Below are 19,023 nucleotides of genomic sequence, written 5' to 3'. Positions count from 1 at the left end.
AAACCACACAAGAATTTAAAAGAACAGAAATGCTCCGGTGAGCTGAGGAAGTGCTGGGTTGCTACCTTTCAAGTGCAATTTGTGAAAGATATTGTAAATACTGGAAATCTGCAGGTTTATAATAACCAATTCTACAACTTTTAATGTAATAAATATGCAGAGTAATAATGTAATATGTATAATAATACATATAATAATAATGTAATATGCAGTTAATAATTAACTATATAGAAAAATATATTCTGAAGAATTTTAAAAAGCTACTTACACATGAATGAACACTCAATTCTGTGTATATTTACCCAAGTCAAGCAACAGTATTACTTGCATATAAATAGAGGGATGCTTAGAAATTAAAACTCCTCATGCAATGAGTTAATGGCTTTCGCAACTGATGTCAATCATCCACTACAAATGCTAACAATGAAAGAAACACTGAAAATAAGTCCAAAATTAATTCAAAGCTACAAGACCTGAACAATACAAGGCATCTATTGCTAAGTGATTAGAACTTCATCTGCATGAAAGAAACTTTCAACACATCAAGGCTTCAATGAAAACTGCATACAATGGAGATCAGCTTATTATTACAAACAAATATTTATTTTTTAAGGCTTATCATGAGTCACTTCAAACACAGAATTACAGGCAAAACCACACATTTTTCTATTAATGAGATCATTAATAAGCTAGCATAATACAACATATTCAGGTTAAGAATTTGTTTTGTAAAAGAAATCTGCTTCCTTACTAACAAGACAGGACAGTGTTGAGAATACGGCTGCAAACATCATTCTTGAACGTTACCAAAGTATAAATCAGATGTCTTAATAGTTTTTAAGAGAGTCCTTTTGAAAATTTAGTAAGTGACTATATGAGTTTAAGTTTGATGAAAATCTAATAGGTATTGAAACAATGCTCTGGTCTGGAGACACTTACCAGCACTAGCTGTCATTTTCTCAAACTTATTTTCTGTTCAGACAATTTTAAACAATCAAAAATCTAAATATCACTTTTGTAATAAAAGACTTAGAACTAGGAGTGACAACCCAATTTTATGCTATTACAGTCATTGTAAAGAGCAAAACAATCCACAGTATTGATTTTTCCCACAGTAAGAAACAGAAGATTACTTATTTAGCCAATTGTGTAGGAAAAGAGGGGGAATAAATGGAATTTCAGGTATATTAGTGATTTCTTTTTAAAGACTAGACTTGAATTGCAAGACGTCACTTTTTACATTAACCGGAAAATTGGATTTTACTAGATTGAACAGGAAAATAAAATTTGATTAAACCTGCATACGAGTAATAATTGAAAGCAACAATAACACCAAAATTTGTCACCCATTTCCACAAAAGAAGTATTTTGTGTATGCTGCAACTCCAGTCATATAAATAAGATTTTCACCAAACTTCATGAAGGATCTCAAAATAGTTAATGAAAATTTGTGGACAAACATCCCAGTCACTAAATTTTCCCAATTGGAGAGGTTCTGCATTTAAAAGTATGATTTATTTGGTTAGTTTTGCCAATGCACATGACTTCATTAGTAAAGGCATGCAATGTGGTGCTTCATGCATGCTGGCAGTGCCTCCAGAAAGGAAACTTCCAATCCATGACTAACTTTTATTCATGCTAACCTTTATGTATTTGATGAACATCTGAAGCAAGAGAAAGGGAGAAAAAGATGTCAGTAAGAGAAGTAACTGTCAACATTGATCACTACATTTTACAAAAATATCAGAGTACCATTAAATGGCAAATATTTTCCAAGTCTTTCTCCAAATATAGCCATCTGAAGAACTTGGGGAAATAACAAAATAAAATTGTCCGGGTACTTCGAACTCTTCCAAATCTATCCATAAATCTATCGAACTCTTCCATAAATCTAACAAGATTAAAGATTAACAAATACAACCTTACAGAATAATTCTAACACTTTATTAATTTCAATTTTACTATTAACAAAGGCACTGCACATTGAATGACTTCAGCTGCACAAGGCAAAAAAAGTTCACAATGATTCGGGTTATATTTCAGCTAAAAAGATAACAGCAGCACAGAATTGGAAGTTCACCACAAAAGCTCTCATGCCTTCAAGTGTGGACAGGAAAAAAGAAAACGGTGCTAATCTACAGTTTACAGTCTTTAGTTCAGCAAAACAATGTCAATGCTGGCAAACCAGATGAATTTGAAAAAATGAATTTGTTCACCACTATAAATATAAGCCAACAATATAAAGAGGATACAAAGATTTTTTCATATATAAACAGGGGAGAGAGTGGACATCAGAAAATCACTGCAGATGTAGTAATGGGGGACAAAGAAATGGCAGATGAGCTGAAGTATTTATCCTGCCCAGTTTAAGATGGTGCTACTGAAGACATGCAACAGCTTACTGGTGGTTTGAGAACAAAGGAATTCAATCAAGAACATTATTAACACTATTTTTTTCTTAAGTAAAATGTGGTAAACTATCACCGCAAACAAAGAGGCGAGGTGAGAGCAAAGCAAATTTGAGAGATGTGTCCTGCTGATGCGCTGCAACATCGATGCACTTGGAGTTAGAACCCTGCTGGTTGGAGTGGATGATTCAGAGGGGAGAAGAGGGGAGAAGATGGGACGGAGAAGTTCCAGTGTCTGTCTAACTAACCCAGACGTGAGAGCAGATCGTTCTGTGCCAAGCCAATTTGAACAGGTCAAGAACAGCTTCTTCAGCAAATGATGAATTGTGGCTTTGGGCCTGCTCTGAGCTGCTCCGGGGATTTGGATCCAAGGACGCAATTTGGTTTGGAATGCTGTTGTTGCTACCCGCTCCCATTGTTTGCGAAATCCAGGTTCACAGCAAATTACTGGGCAGCATGCTCTAGGCCTGGAGCAATTCGCAGCAGCAAGGCCCAGATCCTAATGCAAGGTACAATAGCTGTCCAAACACCAGCCCAGATAGTCAAGATAGGCAGGGTATCGAGAGTCGGGCAAGGCTCAATCGCTCTGGACACCAAGCTGATTTGGAGAGGTCGACAACGGGTTCTGTGGCAGCGACATCTAGGCCTGGAACAATACGCCGTGGCAGGGCCTGGGTCCTAGTGCGAGGTTCAAACAATTTTAACACTGGCACAAATGGTCTGTGGACTCCTCAAATTTGCATGATTTGTTTCATTTTGTTCCCTCTTTTTCTGCAGGGATTGTTTTTTTTAGAATTGGGTTCTTTCAGGTTCTTTGCTTTGCAACTGCCTATAAGCAAACAACTCTCAAGGTTGTATAATTTATACATTCTTTGACAATAAATGCACTATGAATCTTCTGAATCACTATGGAACACACCAGCAGTATGCCAGAAATACAAGAGTCAGAGCACAGAAGTGAATGTAACTGCTATTACTAAGGAGAAAGTGCTTGGGAAACCGAAATATATGAAAGTAGTTAAGTCACCTGGACCAGATGGACTACACCCCAGGGTTTTGAAAACAGTAGCTGAAGAGATTGTGGAGGCATTAGCAATGATCTTTCAGAATCACTAGATTCTGGAATGGTTCAGGAGGACTAGAAAATTCCAAATGTCACTCCACTTTTTAAGAAGTGAAGGAGGTAAAGGAAACAAAATTACAGGCCAGTTAGAGCCTAACTTCAGATGTTGGGAAGATGTTGGAGTTCATTAGGGATGATCTTTCATGGAGGCACATGATAAAGTAGGCCAAAGTCAGATGGTTTCCTTCAGGAAAATCTTCCCTGACAAATCTGCTAGAATTCACTGAGGAAATAACAGGCATGATGGACAGTCAGTGGATGTTGTTTACTGGAATTCTCAGTTGAGGCCGGTTCATTGGCTATATTTAAGAGGAAGTTAGATATGGCCCTTGTGGCTAAAGGGATCGGGGGTATGGAGAGAAAGCAGGTACAGGGTTCTGAGTTGGATGATCAGCCATGATCATACTGAATGGCGGTGCAGGCTCGAAGGGCTGTATGGCCTACTCCTGCACCTATTTTCTATGTTTCTCAGAAGGTCTTTGGTAAGGTGCAGCACATGAGGCTGCTAAACAAGACAGAAACACAAGGTATTACAGGAAAGATACTGGCATGGACAGCACTGACTGACTAGCAGGAGGCAAAGAGTGGGAATAAAAGGGGTCTTTTCCAGTGGCTGCCAATGACTACCGGTGTTCCTCACGGTGTTGGGCCCATTACTTTTCACTTCATATGTTAATAATCTGAATGACAGAATTAATGGCTTAGTGGCAATGTTTGTAGATGATACAAGATAGGTGGAGGGGCAGGAAATGTTGAGGAAGCAAGCAGTCTGCAGAAGGACTCATTAGGAGAATAGTCAAAGTGGCAAAATGAATATAGTGGAGGGATGTGTATGGTCATGCACTTTGGTAGAAGGAATAAAGGCAACAATTATTTTCTAAAGGGAGCAAATTCAAAACTCAGATGCAAAGGGACTTGAGAGTCCTCATGCAGGATTTCCTAAATGTTAACTCCCATGTTGAGCAGATTAGCCTTCATTTTGAGAGGACTAGAATATAAAAGGATGCATTGCTGAGGCTTTACAAGGCATTGATCAGACTATATTTGGAGTATTGAGCAGTTTTGACCCCTTTAAAAAAAAAGATTGCTAGCAATGAGGATGCAGAGCAGGTTCATGAGAACAATCCTGAGAATGAAAGGCTGGACATTTGAGGAGCATTTGATGGATTCAGGTCTGCATCGCATAAATTTAGAAGAATGGGGTGGAGGGGAATCTTATTGAAACCTATTAAATAGTGAAAGGCCTAGATAAGAGTGGATGTGGAGGAGTCTGGGGCCACAGCTTCATTAAGAGAGGGGGCACCTTTTCAGAGCAGATGAGGAGGAATTTCTTTCGCCAGAGGGTGGTGAATCTATGGAGTTCATTGCCACAGGTGGCTGAGGAGTCCAGGCCATTAGATTGATAGGTTCTTGATTAGTATGGGTGTCAAATGTTATGGGATGAAGGCAGAAGAGTGGGGTTGAGAGGCATAATAAATCAGCCATGATGGATTGTCACGAGTACTCTCTGTAGGCCGAATGGCCTGATTCTGCTATGTTGTATGATCTTAAGGCATTGTTGCCATGAAAATATCATAGTGAGGTTCACCACAAAATATTTTCCTACACTCATATAATGAAGCAACCACAAAAGTACCTATTATCAAGCTGGTATCTGGAAAATATTTTCCAGATGCAAAACATTAGTTTAAAAGACAATTCACAATTGCATCTTAAAGTACAAGTCATTTGACATATTTGACATACATGCAATATGCTGTACAAACATCTTTGCTGAACTAAGTAGTTCACTTCTTGTAAGCCTCTTCTGGTATATCATTTACATTATAAATTTCAGTACCTGGTGAGCATGAAAATAAACCTCAACAGCCTTCCTGCAGTCTCCACTTCAGGGTTTTACATATACTCATTCCCACACTGACAATCCAGATCAAGTCTAACAAACCCAGTCAAACTGTATTGGATTCACACATGTTTTGCCATACAAGGTCACTTCAGTCTTAAAGCCCACATGTTGGGAGAAGGTTGCTTCAAGGAATCCTTAATCATTAATAATTACAACTGAAAACTAAAATGAATTATTAGCTTTTCCTAGACATCCTTTCAAGGTGGCTGTTCACACTCATTAGTTCTCATATGTCTCAAGCACCAACTGCAATGTAAACTTGGAAGATTACTCAAAGATCACACAACATGAATATTTTTGTTTAAATAAAAAGTAGTAAATGTCCAAATTCAGGACAGACTAATTATTTTGGAGCTCCTTCTGGCTATGCAAGATTTATCTAACACAAGCTGGTGGAAAGAATGATTTGAACCATTCGAAAATATTGTAGCAAATCTATGCTGGAAGATTTCTTGGGTATTAGAACTGAAGTGCATATAACCGTTCAAGACATATTTTATAAAGCATATAGGTTTACACACAGTAGCTTGAGTACTATTTATGGCTTGGCTCAAATAATGAGAATGCCACTGCAAGATCAAGCAGATAGCATAGGCTACAATTGCCAAAAATTCATAAAAACAAAAAATACTTCATATTTGATTTCATTATGAAGTATTCCTGAAACTAGTGGAACTAAGCAGTATTGAAGTGCTAGTTATTTCATTTGCTCCAATTCTGAAAACAAAATATACTTTTACCTTGACATACTTGGCATACATTTGCTCATCTAAAGGAAAGCTCTGCACTGTTCTCTCATCCAGAGCATGGAATGTGCCGAGTTTAACCCATTTATTAGTAGGATACCTGAAAGTAATAAAAGTGACCAGAATAGTGGTTAAGTACTTAGAAAACCATTTAAAGTTAGATTTTAGCTGCACAGCACAAAATTCATCTTCAAGCAGAAAAAGATCACTCACTTTTTGCACAAAATAAAAGGATGTTGTAAATAGTTTAAGCAACATTCATGGACAAAGAAGATTTTTCCCCCCAGGGTTCTCACCTTCAATTAGTACCTTTAACAAAACATCAGCAACCCAAAATGTTAATCCTGCTCAACTTTCTAGATATGTTTTGATCTGAACTACTTGCAACATTTGTTTTTTTTTTGCCTCAGAATTTTAACATCTGGCATCCTAATTTTGAAGTTAAATGAAGTTGAATTTATGTATACAGGAGTTAATTACATCACCTTCATTTAAGGTGAACAAACACTGATTTTATATTGAACAAAAATTTTGTAATAACCCCATTAAATACCCATAAAACATACCTATCACTGATGGAAACTAGAAAATCCTTTGGCGAGGATGAAAATAACTCGAAGTTTGCAACATCAAGCTGCCTGACTTGAATGGGCTCACACAACTCAATTACAAACCTACAAAAAGAAAATGAAATATTGCTGTATTGTTGTTATTTGAAGTAACGAGAGAGATCTATGATAGAGCAGGAACCATTAAAAAGAATAAGTCACATTCAAGAATTACTTTAAAGAACTGTATATAAGTGGCTCAGTTCCTTCTAAGAATGACTTCACTGATTTTTTTTTAGTGGATTAGACCTCCCTACGTTGTCAGAGGACACCAAAACTCTCCTATTACCCTGGATGAGCTACTCAAAGCAGTTAAAGCTACAAGTAAGGGTTGTACGCCAGGTATAGATGGCATACCTGAGAACTTTACCTAGCGCTTTAGAATATTCTTGGACCAGTATGGTTAGGAACATTAAATTATGCTGTTGGAAATGGTGCTTTCCATAGAGATCTAAACACAGCCCTGATCACAGTTATACCTAAGCCCAGTAAGGACCCCTTGGAGTGTGCCAATCACCACCCAATCTCCTTGAAAAATGCCGACCTCAAGATATTTTCCAAAGTCTTAGCCAGTAGACTCGAGACAGTAGTTGAGAAAATAATTAGCCCAGATCAAACAGGCTTTATCAGGAGACGTCTCACATCTGATAATATTCGCCGACTCTTAAACATACTGAGTGCAACACAAAATCCTGCCTGCGGCCTGCTATTTCTAGATGCTGAAAAAGCGTTCGATCGCCTTGAATGGCCATACCTTTGGAGAGTTGTAAAAGAATTTAAGTTCGGTGATAAATTTATCAATATGATTTACTGTATGCGAATCCCTCAGCCCGGGTGTGTGTGGGAGGAGGTTTCTCAGATTTATTTGACAATAGACAATAAACAATAGGTGCAGGAGCAGGCCATTCGGCCCCTCGAGCCAGCACCGCCATTCAATGTCATCATGGCTGATCATTCACAATCAGTACCCTGTTCCTGCCTTCTCCCCATATCCCTTGACTCCACTATCTTTAAGAGCTCTATGTAACTCTTTCTTGAAAGCATCCAGAGAATTGGCCTCCACTGCCTTCTGAGGCAGAGCATTCCATAGATCCACAACTCTCTGGGTGAAAAAGTTTTTCCTGAACTCAGTTCTAAATGGCCTACCCCTTATTCTTAAACTGTGGCCTCTGGACATGTTGACATAGGACGGGGCTACACGACAATCAGATCCTCCGTCCTTTAACTTTTACTATATCTATTGAACTGCTTGCAAATTTAATTAGAAACTCTCCTCTGATCTCCCCTATTACAATAGGTACAACATCACATTTGATATCACTTTACGCAGACGACACTTATATGGCAAATGTTCAAGAAACACCCCCCTATGTTTTAAAAACACTGAAGCAATTTAGATTTCTTTCAGGATACAAAGTTAATCCATCAAAATCAGCACTGATGCTGATAACCGTAGATTCCGGACTACAGAGCGCACCTGATTAAAAGCCGCTGGCTCTAATTTTAGAAATAAAATCAATTTTTTACTTGTACAGGCCGCACCGGATTTTCGGCCGCAGGTGTCCCACGTTGTAATATGAGATATTTACACAGAAAGATATTACACGTGAGCATTTTTTAACTTTTAATTAAATCCATATGGTAACAAACAAATATATATTGCAAATGCTTTTTTTCGAACCGTGCCTGTAATACGGCTACTTTTAAATATACATACGTATCGGTAACACAAATTACGTTGCATATACTTTTTTACTGAACAGCACGAACAACATTCCAATATCTCCTAGCGACTGGTAAAAATATATATACTGCAGCCTACCAGGAAAAGTTATTGATCGCCTTTAACTTAAAAGCAGCGTTTTCGCTCGGGTCTGATGAGCTCGCGTAACGCGATCGGGTCTAATGTGCTCGGGTCTGATGTGCTCGGGTCTGATGAGCTCGGGTCTGATGAGCTCGGGTCTGATGAGCTCGGGTCTGATGAGCTCGGGTCTGATGAGCTCGGGTCTGATGAGCTCGGGTCTGATGAGCTCGCGTAACGCGATCGGGTCTAATCGGGTCTGATGAGCTCGCGTAACGCGATCGGGTCTAATCGGGTCTGATGTGCTCGGGTCTGATGAGCTCGCGTAACGCGATCGGGTCTAATCGGGTCTGATGAGCTCGCGCAACGCGATCGGGTCTAATCGGGTCTGATGAGCTCGGGTCACGAGCTCGGGTCTGATGAGCTCGCGTAACGCGATCGGGTCTAATCGGGTCTGATGTGCTCGGGTCTGATGAGCTCGCGTAACGCGATCGGGTCTAATCGGGTCTGACGAGCTCGGGTCTGACGAGCTCGGGTCTGACGAGCTCGGGTCTGACGAGCTCGGGTCTGACGTGCTCGGGTCTGACGAGCTCGGGTCTGACGAGCTCGGGTCTGACGAGCTCGGGTCTGACGCGCTCGGGTCTGACGAGCTCGGGTCTGACGCGCTCGGGTCTGACGAGCTCGGGTCTGACGCGCTCGGGTCTGACGCGCTCGGGTCTAATCGGGTCTGACGAGCTCGCGTAACGCGATCGGGTCTAATCGGGTCTGACGAGCTCGCGTAACGCGATCGGGTCTAATCGGGTCTGACGTGCTCGGGTCTGACGAGCTCGGGTCTGACGAGCTCGCGTAACGCGATCGGGTCTAATCGGGTCTGACGAGCTCGGGTCTGACGTGCTCGCGTAACGCGATCGGGTCTAATCGGGTCTGACGAGCTCGCGTAACGCGATCGGGTCTAATCGGGTCTGACGAGCTCGGGTCTGACGAGCTCGGGTCTGACGAGCTCGGGTCTGACGAGCTCGGGTCTGACGAGCTCGGGTCTGACGAGCTCGGGTCTGACGAGCTCGGGTCTGACGAGCTCGGGTCTGACGAGCTCGGGTCTGACGAGCTCGGGTCTGACGAGCTCGGGTCTGACGAGCTCGGGTCTGACGAGCTCGGGTCTGACGAGCTCGGGTCTGACGAGCTCGGGTCTGACGAGCTCGGGTCTGACGAGCTCGGGTCTGACGAGCTCGGGTCTGACGAGCTCGGGTCTGACGAGCTCGGGTCTGACGAGCTCGGGTCTGACGAGCTCGGGTCTGACGAGCTCGGGTCTGACGAGCTCGCGTAACGCGATCGGGTCTGACGAGCTCGCGTAACGCGATCGGGTCTGACGAGCTCGCGTAACGCGATCGGGTCTAATCGGGTCTGATGTGCTCGGGTCTGACGAGCTCGCGTAACGCGATCGGGTCTAATCGGGTCTGATGAGCTCGGGTCTGACGAGCTCGCGTAACGCTATCGGGTCTAATCGGTTCTGATGTGCTCGGGTCTGATGAGCTCGGGTCTGATGAGCTCGCGTAACGCGATCGGGTCTAATCGGGTCTGATGAGCTCGCGTAACGCGATCGGATCTAATCGGGTCTGATGAGCTCGCGTTACGCGATCGGGTCTAATCGGGTCTGATGTGCTCGGGTCTAATCGGGTCTGATGTGCTTGGGTCTGATGAGCTCGCGTAACGCGATCGGGTCTAATCGGGTCTGATGAGCTCGCGTAACGCGATCGGGTCTAATCGGGTCTGATGAGCTCGGGTCTGATGAGCTCGCGTAACGCGATCGGGTCTAATCGGGTCTGATGTGCTCGGGTCTGATGAGCTCGCGTAACGCGATCGGGTCTAATCGGGTCTGATGTGCTCGGGTCTGATGAGCTCGCGTAACGCGATCGGATCTAATCGGGTCTGATGTGCTCGGGTCTGATGAGCTCGGGTCTGATGAGCTCGGGTCTGATGAGCTCGCGTAACGCGATCGGGTCTGATGAGCTCGCGTAACGCGATCGGGTCTGATGAGCTCGCGTAACGCGATCGGGTCTAGTCGGGTCTGATGTGCTCGGGTCTGATGAGCTCGCGTAACGCGATCGGGTCTAGTCGGGTCTGATGAGCTCGTGTCTGATGAGCTCGCGTAACGCGATCGGGTCTGATTAGCTCGGGTCTGATGAGCTCGCGTAACGCGATCGGGTCTGATTAGCTCGGGTCTGACGAGCTCGTCGGGTCTGACGAGCTCCTCGGGTCTGACGAGCTCCTCGGGTCTGACGAGCTCCTCGGGTCTGACGAGCTCGGGTCTGACGTGCTCGGGTCTGACGAGCTCGGGTCTGACGAGCTCGCGTAATGCCCCCACCTTCCCATTTATCGCAAACCGGTATCCCACAAGACGCGGCGAAACCGGGTGTGACGTCATAGCATCCCGGGATGTAGTACAGAAAACAAATATAGTTAAAACACTTCTAACTTTAACTAACAAATGAATTACTAAGCGAAAATATTATAAACTAAGTAACTGCCATAAAGGCAGCACAATGCTTTTCTTCGAGTGTTTTCCATGTTGATGAGGGTGAGTACAAATGACTGATTTACAATAATTTAATTGTGAAAGTGCGCTTGATTTATCGTACAATTTCATTGGACCTCTGTGAACTACTCATCAATTTTATTGGTCTACTGTTACGAGGCAAAATGTTTACGAGGCGGCATGAAAAAAAACCATGTATTAGCCGCTCTGGATTAAAGGTCGCAGAGTTCAAAGCTGTTCAAAATGTGGGAAGAAAGTAGCGGCTTATAATCCGGAATCTACGGTAATACAGATAAAAGTAAGGTGTCTCTCCCTCCCCAGATTAATGTTACAAATGAGGTCCTCTACTTGGATATTAAAGTTAATACTTCCCCATCATCTGTGGCTATAACAAATTACTCTTTAATTTTGAAAAAAAAATAGAAGATATTTATAGATGGAGACACCTGCCAGTATCAGTCCCAGCCTGTCTATCAGTCATTAAAATGAACATCTTACCCCGCATTAATTTTATCAGCTCAATGATCCCACTTGCGCCTCTAGCAGGATACTGGCAAAAACTGGACTCCTTACTATGATGCTATGTTTGGAACAGTAAACAACCAAATATAAAGTGTCAGCTCTACAATTCAAAAAGTCGGATGGGGGATTGGCATGTCCAAATTTTTAACTGTATCACTGGGCATTTGTATTAAAAAGTCTTAGCCATTGTATGGAGGAGGATAAAGTTTTGTCATGGAAAAATATAGAACAAGAGCTAATAGAACTAATAAGGTTGAAGGACTTGCTGCTTATAGATATGTCTACCAAAAAATGTGATTTTTATTATGGTCCAATTTTAACCCATATGCTACAAGTGTTTACAGCAGCAGAAAAATCCCTAAAATTTAAACGCGTATGGTGCAAATCATCTCCATTATGGAACAATAATTTTCTATCGGGGGGGGGGGGGGAGGAGAGAACCATTCACTAACAGAACTTGGGAGGATAAAGATATTACTACTCTTCAAGATATTAATGCAGCAAGTACTATCCTTAGCTTTTAAGAACCGGTATCTTGATATAATATTGATAAACACCCTCTTCTACTTTAGAGTAAGATCAGCTTGTAAAGCCTACAGGGTTCCCTGGGGGTCAGATTTAAAGGACCATCCCATTTTAAGTTGGTACAGAGTGCTCCAAGACAGATAGTGTCATTTATCTATGAGAAACTAAACTTCCAGAAATATATGCCCACATCAGGAATGAAAGCCTGGGATAGGGACATATCTGCATTAGGACAAGACTTAGACTGGGATGCAATTTGGGATAATGCTGCCGGTGCTTCGAAAAGCGCAAATCATCTGTATATACACTTGAAATTTTGTCATAAAGCACATCTAACACTGAGAATTAGACACCAAGTGGGACTGGTTCCTGACCCATATTGCTCATTTTGCCTCCACAGAACTGTTGGCTCTTTTATACATGTTGTATGGGAATGTCCAGGGGTTTTTTTGTTTGTGGGGGAAAGTTATTAGTACTCTTACAGAACTAACAGGGGTACAATTACCTATGGACCCCACTGTACATCTTCTAAATGATGACTTCCACCTTTCCCTTCGGAAAAAAACATGCAAAAACTGGCTGGCAGGCCTGACTGCAGCTAAGAAGATTATAGTCCTGTGTTGGAAACCTCCTCATGATATTTCCAGTACTCACTGGCTTCAGAGCTTTTTGGACATTTCTTACCTGGAATTATCATCAGCAAGAGTAAATGATGCACAACCAAACACAATCTTAATGTGGACAAATTTGATATCTAACTTAAAAGATCTTCTGTTAAAATAGGAATGCACTGTCTGTATATGCACTACTATTCAGTTGGTTGGTGGAGGGGAGAAGGGTGGCAGGGGGATAGTGGTGGCGGGGGTTTGTCAGGGTGCTGGGGTGGGTGGCGAAGGGGGTGGGGATGAGGGTTGGGGGAGTGGCTGGGTTAAACAGTCAAAATGCAATCGGCAACTGGTTGTATTGAATGTAATTTGTTGGTGTTGCAATAAAAATTAGTGATACAAAAAGAACAAGTCCTGTTGCGTACAAGTTACGCTTGAGCCAAAATAAAGAAATGAAAAAAAACAGCCATGTGCAAAACAGCCATGTGGGAATGGTCACAATATGAGAGTAGAATTAAAGTGGGGAAACTGAGGCTTTAGCTTAAGATACTTTTGCGAGAACAGGCGCAGATAAGATCCATCGTAGATTGGCCATTGCATTGTGGGTCAGTGTAGAAGTCTGAGGTTTGAGGACACTTTGGCAAGAATCGCACAAGCCAGTAGGTAAAAACAGGTATGGATTTTTTAAATATATATTCTAGTTAATTAAAAGAAAAAAAAAATAATCACAACTAGGGATGCAGGATTAGGTGATGCATGATGTGGGAGCCGGTGGATCCAACTGTGGTTTCTGATGATCACATTTGAGCAAGTGTTATTTGAGGAACTCAGGCTTGAAGCTGATGATCTGAAATCTAAGCTTTGAACACTGTGACCCATCAGGGAAAGTAGAAGAATTACTTAGACACTTTCATGCCCAACAGGTCTGACATTGTTGCTCCCTGTGAGGATGAGAGTAGGGGCTGCTGGAAGGATTATGGTTCAGAGGGTGCGGGGAAAGAAAGAGAAATTAAGTTGTAATTGGAGATAGTATAATCAATGGAATAGACAATTCTCTGCTGCTAGGTTCTTTGTTTGCCTGGCCACTTGGCTCAGAACATCTCATCTGACCTGCAGAGGAATTTGGTGTGGGAGGGAAAGAATCCAGTTATGGTCTGCGTGTACCAATGACATAGGAAGTACAAAGAAAGGTTCTGTTGAGGGAATTTGAGCAGCTAGGGACTAAATTAAAACAGACTCAAAAACATAAATCTCTGGATTGTTACCTGAGCCATGTCCCATTGATACAGGTGAAACCCCTTTTTACTGGGCGCCAAGGGTGTATACGACTTTGGTCCTGCCAAAACCGTGAGGTTGGGATGTTTCGCCCATCTAAACTCTGATTTGTGTGAATGCTATATGACTGACTGCCCCCTCCCCGCAATCGCGTAGTCAGCAAGAAATAACAGATCGTACACTGCATACAATTATAAAGTATATTTATGAACATTAACTTAACCAGAGTTATTAAATAAACAAGAGGCTCATTATAATTAAACAGTCAAACATGCACACAAGTTGGAGCTCATCTTGAACTTGTTCGTAACTCAAACACTGGACCCTCAGTCTGCATGAAAGCACACATCACCTTCTATCAATCCATCTCTACAATGCACTCTCCCACAGGAGTATTGATCCTTTCTCCTTGAAGCCATTCATCTGCACAAAGGCACCTTGCACAACAGGGATGGCATCCTCAGCCATCTATCTTCCCTCCAATCTTCTCCCAGTTCCTGCCAAAGACCTCAACCCACACCAGTGTCCCTCAAAAAACCTCTTCACCTAGCACTCTAGAATTTTCTCCCAATTCCACCATCCTGATCGGCTGACATCACATTCCTAAATTGAACAATAAAGCCCTTTATCTCAGCTCAAACCCAAACAGGCTGAAAGCAGAACAGACTGTTCTTTAAGAACTGTTAAAATGAAATACCTACAGCACTGCAGCAAAAATTTTAACCAGGGCGTTACACTGGGTTAATACGACAAGACTAAATGCATAGCTCAAAGATCAGTGTGGGAGAAGTGGGTTTGAATTCATGTTTAATAATGGACTGTAAGATCTTGCCAACCACTGAAGTCAGGCCAATTGGCCTAAAATTTCCTGTATTGTGCCTCCCTCCCTTCCTTCTTAAGGAGTGAAGTGACATTTACAATTTAAGGGTGTCAAAAGTTACAGAAAGAAGGAAGGAGAATGGGGTTGAGAAGGATAATAAATCAGCCATGATCCAATGGTGAAGCAAAATCAATGGGCCCAATGGCTTAATTTGTGCTAACGTTCTCTCTGATCTTTTTTTTTTAAAAAGCTGTGCAGATCAACCATTGCTCTGAGCAGGAAATTCAGTTCTAAAATGTTTCAAAGTAAAGGACATAGTACATTTGTGAAAAGTTATGGATTATATTCATTAACATGTAATTAAAGGGCACTGCAGTTATATTACCAAATTTCAAAATTATATTAACATTATTTCAAATTCAAAATTACAGCTGCATGGCAACAAAGGCAAGGTGCAAGGAAGCATTTCATTTACTGCGCAGCCACACACCCGTGCAGCTTAAGGGAACAGTGCTCTGCTCCCATGCCTTATAGTCATGCTATGTGTAATATTGTTCTTCTACTCATTACATTCTATTACAGTGTATAACCTGCATCAAGAAACAAATTAAACATTTAACGAGCATTTTTACACTCAAGTTTACTACTTACCAAATTTTTGCACTGCATGGATTTAACATATACAAGTCCATATTTTCCATCAGAATTGCTGAATTGCTCTGAAAGTCAAAATTGTAATAAACACAATCAGTATTGAAATGTTTATACAGATTGCTAAATACAAATACTCCATTATTTGAAATTTCAAAAAGGAAATGCAAAAGCCAAGTTTAAACCTTACTTGTCTTTCACATTTCAAAAGCAGAAACAAACTCTTGCTTTTTTTTAAAAAAAACAGAATGCTACATACAGCATTGCTTTTGTCTTAAATCACACTGGTACAGGAAATGGTGGATCTTTTAAATATTTTAATATTCTTATTGGCAAAAAAGCCAATCTTCAAATCATTTAAATTCACAACACTTAATATCAAAAAGCTGAGCATGCCGAATATAGCAAACCTCAAAAACAAACACCCTAGGTATTGTGCCAGTGGCTTTACTCTAGTACTCACTGTTCTAATACAGCTATTAACAGTTAGCAACCTTACAAAATGGAACACAGCATAGATACATCCAGTCCTGTAAAACCAAGACAGATTAAATCTTACCTAGAATTTCCCCAATCGATCCTAAAGAGTTAGTCAGCTATGGTATCATGCTCCATTAATTCAACACACTGAGAACTGGACCTCATTATAAGCAAGATCCAATCAGACAAAAAATACAACTAAATTCCAAAAAGCAGCAGCAAATAACCAGAGATCAAGAAAGCACCAGACTGACCATTTCATTAACAAGCTTTGCAAAAATTGGTCATCAGTAATTAATCCATATCTTTCCACCTTCAATGGTTATTTGCAGGCCTATCAATTCAGCTCCAGGACATTACTGCAGGAGTTCATTAGAAAATGCATAAAGCTTAAACATATTAAAACATTTCATAAATCTTCTGTCGCTCATTAGGTCAGAAAAGTAAATGCACACCACTGACTGACTGGTCAACATTCAATGTTGACCACAACGCCATAGACAATGCTTGAATACAGCAAGACGCAGACACTTTCATGGCTTGACTAAAGGAGTGGCAGGTGGCATTCATGCTTATTAGGTAATAGCCATCTCCAATGGGAACCCAAACATCTCCCCATGACATTCAATTGCATGACCACTCATGAGATGCCACATTAAACATAATTAATCAGAAGTTTAATTTGACCAGCAACCAAGGTTAGAGGCTAGACTTTGTGTAATGATTAACTCAGTTCCTGACTTTTTAAAAAGGCCTTTCTACAATCTGATAAGGTGTATCACAAGAGCAATGTGCTACTCTCAACTTGTTTGGATGAATGCAACTCTGATAGCATTTGTTGATCAAACACATTCAGGACAGACCAGCCTGACTGATTGGGATCCCATCCACCATACTAAATATTCAATCTTGCGAAGTACACTGAGAAACTGCCAATTGCAAGGAACAATAAACGCTAGCACAGACATTTATGTGACTTATTAATATTTGTTATTCACTTTCAAGGTCCTTCCTTTCAAAGACATGTCAACATCACAATTGATCATAACTTGGTTGGTAAAAAAATCCAATGTCAATCAAGATGACCACATTCATCAGAAATTATGAATACTTGAAGGTTCGAATTTCCATTCCGGCCCCAGTTAGTCAAACAGATTGAATATTACTTTGAGAATGTTCTTTTCCTCATCTGAAAAGTACTTTTGAGCTTTTTTTTAAAAAAAGAAATTAATCTGCACTGCACAACCTAAATGGTTCAGTGCGATCTTGAGGAAGCACACATATCCTTAATGTGGTAAATGATAATGGTTGAAGGACAAAGACAGGGTAAACCCACCACCAACACAGACAGGCCTAGCATTTCAGAATTCTATGTTTCAACAGAAACACACTAAAAAGGAGCCATAACATGATAGAAAACATCCTTACTACAAGTGGGGGAAAAATAGCCCTTGATTAAAATACGTAATACCTTTGCTTCTGGATTAGCAGCCAGAATTTTTGCTCCACATTCCACAGAGGCATAGTTGTTGAAGTTTTTCTGTAGTTTTTTTCCAGAATGAAGCCCACTGCTAGAAGTATGCAATGACTGACCTGAAAGAAAACTGGCCATTACTATTTTATTTATAAAATCCAGGTTATTCTCCTTTCTTTGGATTTGCATTTAAGGCTATGGAAAATGTACTCTCTTGAATGAGTACAGGAATACAGATGCAAGTTTACAAAGCGTGTACTTAGATCAGGGTTGATCAACATACAAATTATTAACACTAAATCTAGAGATCCTTTATGGCAAATAATGTGGAATAAAGTTGTAAAAGGAATCAAATAAGCATTTAACTAGGTGACCGAGTAACAAGCAATGAGAATGTAGCAACTCTTCTAATTCTGAGCACCTAGGAGGAGAAAACAATTAAATTCAAGAAAAAATTAGTAATCTTCACATACAGAGTGGCAGAGGTCAGAATTGAACCCAGGTCATTAGAACTACTACTGTAGCATTACGAGGAAATCTGCAGATGTTGGAAATTCAAACAACAACACACACAAAATGCTGGTAGAACACAGCAGGCTAGGCAGCATCTACAGGGAGAAGCGATGTCGACGATTCGGGCCGAGACCCTTCGTCAGGACTAACCGAAAGGAAAGATAGTAAGAGATTTGAAAGTAGAGGGGGAGGGGGAAATGCGAAATGATAGGAGACCGGAGGGGGTGGGATGAAACTAAGAGCTGGAAAGGTGATTGGCAAAAGTGATACAGAGCTGGAGAAGGGAAAGGATCATGGGACGGGAGGCCTCGGGAGAAAGAAGGTGGGGAGGGGAAGCACCAGAGGGAGATGGAGAACAGGCAAACAACTAAATATGTCAGGGATGGGGTAAGAAGGGGAGGAGGGGCATTAACGGAAGTTAGAGAAGTCAATGTTCATGCCATCAGGTTGGAGGCTACCCAGCCGGTATACAAGGTGTTATTCCTCCAACCTCGGTCCGCCAGAAAAAGCAGGATCTCCCAGTGGCCACACATTTTAATTCCACGTCCCATTCCCATTCTGATATGTCTATCCATGGCCTCCTCGATTGTCCTCAAACGTATCTCTCCCATTTCCCGCACATCTGCCCTCACCCCATCCACCCGCCACCCCACTCGGGATAGGGTTCCCCTTGTCCTTACCTACCACCCCACCAGCCTCCAGGTCCAACATATAATTCTCCGTAACTTCCGCCACCTCCAACGGGATCCCACTACCGAACGCATTTTTCCCTCCCCCCCCTTTCTGCTTTTCACAGGGATCGCTCCCTACGCGACTCCCTTGTCCACTCGTCCCCCCCCCCCCCCCCATCCCTTCCCACCGATCTCCCTCCTGGCACTTATCCTTGTAAACAGAACAAGTGCTACACCTGCCCTTACACTTCCTCCCTCACCACCATTCAGGGCCCCAGACAGTCCTCCCAGGTGAGGCGACACTTCACCTGTGAGTCGGCTGGTGTGGTATACTGCGTCCGGTGCTCCCGGTGTGACCTTTT

At 41.8% G+C, this 19,023-nt stretch overlaps 1 protein-coding gene across 3 annotated transcripts in view; it reads right to left on the bottom strand.

The window, feature by feature from the left end:
- suco (SUN domain containing ossification factor) overlaps positions 1 to 19,023 on the bottom strand; it is a 125,060-nt gene that overhangs the window by 50,081 nt on the left and 55,956 nt on the right. For 2 of the 3 annotated variants that reach the window (XM_073063591.1, XM_073063594.1), the window contains exons 8-12: positions 17,475 to 17,596; positions 15,524 to 15,591; positions 6,750 to 6,857; positions 6,178 to 6,283; positions 1,644 to 1,664 (exon numbers count right to left, since the gene is read on the bottom strand). In XM_073063591.1, the coding sequence (XP_072919692.1) occupies positions 1,644 to 1,664; positions 6,178 to 6,283; positions 6,750 to 6,857; positions 15,524 to 15,591; positions 17,475 to 17,596 (425 nt within the window). The remainder of the gene's footprint in view (positions 1 to 1,643; positions 1,665 to 6,177; positions 6,284 to 6,749; positions 6,858 to 15,523; positions 15,592 to 17,474; positions 17,597 to 19,023) is intronic. The other variant, XM_073063593.1, reaches the window with a different exon arrangement.

This window comes from Hemitrygon akajei, chromosome 12 (genome assembly GCF_048418815.1).
Source record: "Hemitrygon akajei chromosome 12, sHemAka1.3, whole genome shotgun sequence".
NCBI lineage: Eukaryota > Metazoa > Chordata > Chondrichthyes > Myliobatiformes > Dasyatidae > Hemitrygon > Hemitrygon akajei.
This window is presented reverse-complemented; position numbering and strand designations above follow the sequence as displayed.